The sequence below is a fragment of the Glycine soja genome, chromosome 5 (assembly GCF_004193775.1).
Source record: "Glycine soja cultivar W05 chromosome 5, ASM419377v2, whole genome shotgun sequence".
NCBI classification, from domain to species: Eukaryota; Viridiplantae; Streptophyta; class Magnoliopsida; order Fabales; family Fabaceae; genus Glycine; species Glycine soja.
The window spans coordinates 12,300,475-12,306,093 of NC_041006.1; the positions used below are offsets into that span (position 1 = coordinate 12,300,475).

Here is a 5,619-nt window from a genome sequence, read left to right on the forward strand (position 1 = left end):
TTCAATTTTCTCCTAAAGTATGATAATAATGATATTTTTCTCTTTTTGTCTGTTAGATGTTTTCTTCATATTTCAACATGTTAGTAATCTGTTATGTGTATGTGTTTTCTAGGTATGTACTCTTCACTGCCTTCACTTTGACAACTGCTATAAATGAATGGAGCTCCACGTTATAACTCAATAATCTATAGTTCATTGCCAACTATAATTGTTGGTATTCTCAACAAGGATCTTCGTAAAAGGACTCTCCTTAAGTATCCTCAACTTTATGGGGCAGGACAGAGACATGAGGCCTACAACAAGAAATTATTTTTGTTAACAATGTTAGATACTTTGTGGCAAAGCATGGTTATCTTCTGGGCACCTCTCTTTGCATATTGGAGTAGCACAATTGATGTGGCAAGCATTGGAGACCTTTGGACTTTAGGAGTTGTTATTTTGGTTAATTTACACTTGGCCATGGATGTCATAAGGTGGTATTGGGTGACACATGTTGTCATTAGGGGGTCCATTGTTGCAACTTTCATTAGTGTCATGATCATTGATTCTATCCCCAATCTTCCTGGCTACTTGTATGCATTATCCATTTCCTCCCATTCTTTTTCTTTATTTCATTTTTAATATTTTTACCATAAATCTAATGTCCTTGCATTCATGTAAGGAGGCATTTGGTAGGGAAGAAACTTTTAGTTTCCTAGGAATCTTAGGCTGGGAATCTAAGCTTCTCATGTTTGGTATCCATTTTAAAAAATTAACATTCCTAGAAAAGGATGTTCCCACAAATGTTTTTTAAACAGTTTTTCACAAAAAAAAAATCCAAGGGAAAAGATGGTAATCTTATTTTCCCAAGTTTAATTTTTCTTTTACTATAATAAAAATATCATATCACTCTGGTTTGGACACTTTAGATGCAACTATTATGATTGTTCTGAATTTTGCTGCATTTATTAATGTTGTGCATGCTAGATTTTTTTGTATACCATCCATAGGAATATACATATATTTACCACCATCTAATGTTAAGCCAAGATACATCTTCCATTGCTATTTTAGTCCTCTGAGTGAAAACAATAATTCATACTTCTGAATTATTTACACACAACATATTTTTGTATTTGTCTAAGTGACTTATTTTAGTTTTTAAACCACGGAAGAAGAACAAGATTAAAGAAAGCTTGATGAGAAACCATTAAAAAATATCTAGATCTAAATTACTCGTATTTGGTTTTCAATGACATAGTTTGGTACATGGCCGACCTCAACTAGTAGGATAAGGCTTGTCTCGGGTTATTCTATGAGTTGACTAATCATGGAGAAAACAATATCCAATTCATAAGATATTCTCTGTTGCCATTCTGTGCATTGAAAACCTTTCCAATCCTATATTGCTTCTGCTTCTGTATATAGAGACTAACCTTGACATCTCCTTAACTTTGCAGGGCCTTCTTTGATGCTGCAGGAACTGGATTGTTCTGGTTATTGTTGCTTGGAATCATAGTAACAGCATTGCTTCCGTATTTGGTTGTAAAATTTGTTTATCAATACTATTTTCCTAATGATATTCAGATTTGTAGAGAAGCAGAGAAGATTGGGTATGACAGGGTTGTTGAAAGTGGACAGGTAGAAATGCTTCCTATCTCAGATAATCCATCAAGATAAGAGAAGTGATCTTCTATCTTTTTTTTTCTTTCTTATGCATAGTTCCATATTCTTTTGGCTACTTGAGAGTATATTTGTTTATTACCAGACTTCATTGGTTGCTATCCGAAGGATAGAGGTTTTGTTATCACTGTAGAGGTTTGTTGTATCTTCATTCTTTTGTATCATAAATTTAACATGTAAATTAATCTTGATTACAGCAGAAAAAGAAAAAAGTTGATTGCATCTTACAATCCATGCCTCCTTGATGATGTTGAATTTATCCCTTCATTCTGTTGAGTTCATTTATTTGTTTGGTTCAATTTTGGTAATTCATATTTTCTTTTGTTAGCATTGGATGTGGAATATCGTTGGCTAGCCAACACATGTTGTAATATGTTGTTGGGTGCATTTTATATCATGCTGACCTAGGCATACTCTTGACTCTAGAGGCAAGAACGTGAACAATAAGATTGGTTCAGCTAGTAAGGGTCAATGAACTTTCTTTAAAGGCTTAATTTGATTCCTATTATAAGCATAACATTTTCATTGTCACCTACAAGTGAATGAGTGATGGGTCTAAGTGGTAATGAGCTCATGTCTCTAAAGGAAGTACTCAAAGGTTCAAATGACTCTAGTGTATGAAGAAAATTTGAGTGTGAGGGGGAACTCATCTTTGAGTACCTTTAGATCCCCTGAAGGAGATTGGTCTCGGTAAAGAAGGAGAAATAGTATGACTCCTTATAAATGCGTTGATGGCGATGGTAACGACGCCAACAACAATGACGGTCATTTTGGTGGTGATCAGAAATGGATATATGATTCCTCGGTAGCTTTTTTTTGTAATTTTTTCTCAAAAAGTTTAATAAATATACAATAATTAATAAAATATATACTTATTAATAAATCTAATAATATAGTTATCAAATTATTATATATTAATTTTTTTAATAATATTTGTTGCTACCAATTATAATCTAACCCAAAGAGATATGTATACTAATTAACAAATATGATAAAAATGATATTGTATGACTTTTTATTAATTTTTATTACCTTGGTTAATTATGCTTTGTGTTTTATTATAAGTTTCATTTATCTCTTTATATATTTAATTATTAACATTAGTTATTATTAAGATAACATTATAAACATATTTATATATAATTATTATAAAATTGAATGACTTGTAGTTATTAGGATACAACCTTTTAGTCTTTATATTTTTATTGAATCTTGTTTTTAGTCCCTAAACTTTTATATCGAACAAATTTAGTTCTTGAACTTTATAAAAGAGTAAGAGAAAGCTTATGCCTTTTCTTCTTTCTGCCATCCTTGGAGTGAGCAACGACTCTAACAACCTTCATAGCCATTGTGATGAAACTTTTCCGTTGCGTCATTTGAAGACGAAGATCAACCTGTAATTGTCTACACCACATCACAGGGTAAAACGATGAATCAACTTCGGTAGCTTTTTGTGCGTTAAATAATGATTTCACCGGGTTGCTCGATTTTATCGTGGGTGCAACTTGTTTTTGGTGAACAAATGCCAATATAGTCTCCGAAATGAATTGAACCAAAACCCATGTGAATACTCAATTTTATTTAGGTGTATTTTTATCTTTTAAATAAAAAGTATTTAAAATATTTTTGAAAAAAAAAAGAAGAGAAAAGTAAAAATTACAGAAGATGTGGTAGATACAAGAAGACTCTCATAAGTTGTTCTTGGATTATAAAAGAAATATCGAAGGAGGAAAAAAAAATCCGATTTCTTCAGAATTGTTTCAAAAGGTGATTATCCTGCTATAGTCAGTAGTTCCACACTTGCAACATAAGTCAATAGCGCCTTATTCCGAATCCTAAATTAAGTCCAAGTTTGCAGGTTTCTTTTACTATTACGTGCTTTAGATCAAGTCCTTGTTCTTTTTCTTTTCTCTCGTTCATATGTTGTTATGTTTGGCTTCTTCATTTAATTTTTGGTTTCATGAATTCGTGTATGTATGCAGCCCATATGTTTATTTTCTGAATAAAATACGTATATATATTGTGACCACATGTTTACCTTCATATTATGAGTCAAAAGGCAATGTTTCTTTTTTATTTTAGGATTAGAATATTAAAATATGTTGTTTTGGTGGATAAAAAGAAAGTTCAACTTTTTATAAGATAAAGAAATAATGATAATTCTAGGATACAAGAGGCACGAAAGGTTTTTTTATTTATTCATTAAGTTTATTTTTACTTTTGTTATTTTATCTTTTAAGTTAGAAATATTAAAATAATGATAAGAAAGTGTAAGGTTGTGTCCTTTGCAATATGTGCTTCTTTGTATAGGTTAGTTTAGTTTTGATTTTCTTTCTTAAAAAAAAAAAAAACAAGAATACAAGGTCATGATTTAGTTTCAGGGACATGTATTTTTTTTTTCATTTTCCTTTTGTTAGAAAGTGATGAATAATTTTCCTTGTAGTATAAAAGTTCTGATTTTACTTTCTTTCTTAATTCATATAGTTTGTGTTTCCAAATAAAAATAACGTTTTTTTTAATTTATGCAATGGTTTGTGACATTAATTTAGTAACAATTCTACCTTTTACGTAAATCATAAAAGTTCATAAAATAACCATTTGTTATCTAAGCTTTTGGTGCGCAGAGTTATTATTTTAACAAAATAAATATTTTTTTTAGTAAGCAACAATCTATTTTTAATGTTACCTGATTTGGAAAATTTAATGACTAATAATTTGCTAGCTTAAATCTTTGTGCAAAGATCATTTCTCTCATAAAAAAAAAGATAAAAAAGACAGTAAAAAAACTAAAGTATTTTCTTTTTGGGGTAAAATAAATATTTATGAGATTGTTTAGATTTTGTGTAATTATTTATAAGTATCATTTTCTTAACGGGATTGTAGGATTTTAAAATCTTCTTTATGCGTAAGTGACTCCCGAACCGATCTTTAGTTTCAAAGGTTATTTCTTAAAAGGGTTTTCCAATATTTTCCCTCAAGATAAAAAATATTGGTGGTGATTCCATTTTAAATAGTTTTGCACCGCTCCCGTCATTACCTCATTGCAACAACCCACACAATATGGGACCAGTTACAAGATCCATAAACTAGCCACAACAAATAACAAACCACCACCATACATAACATATAAATAATGAGTATTTTATAATCTTCACTCCTTGGTTTGAGTAAAAAAAACTTCTAAATTAAATTAGTTTGTATAGAAGGACTATTACGTAACTAACCCAAATCCCACGTGTGTGCTCACATTAAGGTTCACGATGGTGGTGTGAATGTATGTATACATGATTTTGATGATGCCAAAGAAGAATCAAACAAGGCTGCTTCAAATGATAAGCATTTGCTTCAAGAATAATTCAAGATTGCTTCAACAAACAAAGCCTTGTTTCAAGATTCACTAACGACCAAGCCTTGCCTTAAAACAAAGTGCTTTCAAGACATGCAAGGCTATGGTAATCGATTACCAAGAAGTGTAATCGATTACTAGAAGACAGGGTTGAGAAATAGCTGTTGAAAAAGGTTTTGAATTTGAATTTTCAACATGTAATCGATTACCATATGTCTGTAATCGATTACCAGCAACGAAACTTTGGAAATTCAAATTCAAAAGTCATAACACTTCAAATTATAACTGTGTAATCGATTACACAAACATTGTAATCGATTACCAGTGGAAAGTTTTCATAAAATCTGCCAACAGTCACATCTTTTCATTAGATTTGTGAATGGCCATCAAAGGCCTATAAATAGGTGACTTGGGCACGAATTTGAAGGGAGAGTTTTTTGCTGGTCCAAAATGTCTTATCCTCTCAAAAGACAATGAGAGAGATTCCAAAAGAACTTCATTGTCAAATGCTCTCTCAAAAGAAATCCTTGACCAAACACTTGCAAAATCAATAAGGATTCTTACATGATCTTCATTGTAATATTCTTCTCTTGAAGAGAGAATTCTTCTTC

General features: G+C 30.9%; 1 protein-coding gene across 1 annotated transcript; it reads left to right on the forward strand.

Annotated features, from left to right (window-relative positions):
- Positions 1-241: 241 nt before the first annotated feature.
- LOC114411474 (phospholipid-transporting ATPase 1-like) lies at positions 242-1,889 on the forward strand. Its single transcript, XM_028375144.1, has 2 exons — positions 242-572; positions 1,440-1,889. The coding sequence occupies exons 1-2, from the start codon at positions 322-324 to the stop codon at positions 1,657-1,659; spliced, it is 471 nt and encodes a 156-aa protein (XP_028230945.1). The 5' UTR covers positions 242-321; the 3' UTR covers positions 1,660-1,889.
- The last annotated feature ends 3,730 nt before the right edge of the window (positions 1,890-5,619 follow it).

Bases quoted from the DNA above. Each gene is read 5' to 3' on its own strand.
- LOC114411474 (XM_028375144.1), top strand. From the start codon at position 322: ATGTTAGATACTTTGTGGCAAAGCATGGTTATCTTCTGGGCACCTCTC. The intron at 573-1,439 runs GTATGCATTATC...TTAACTTTGCAG, and splicing joins CCCAATCTTCCTGGCTACTT to GGCCTTCTTTGATGCTGCAG.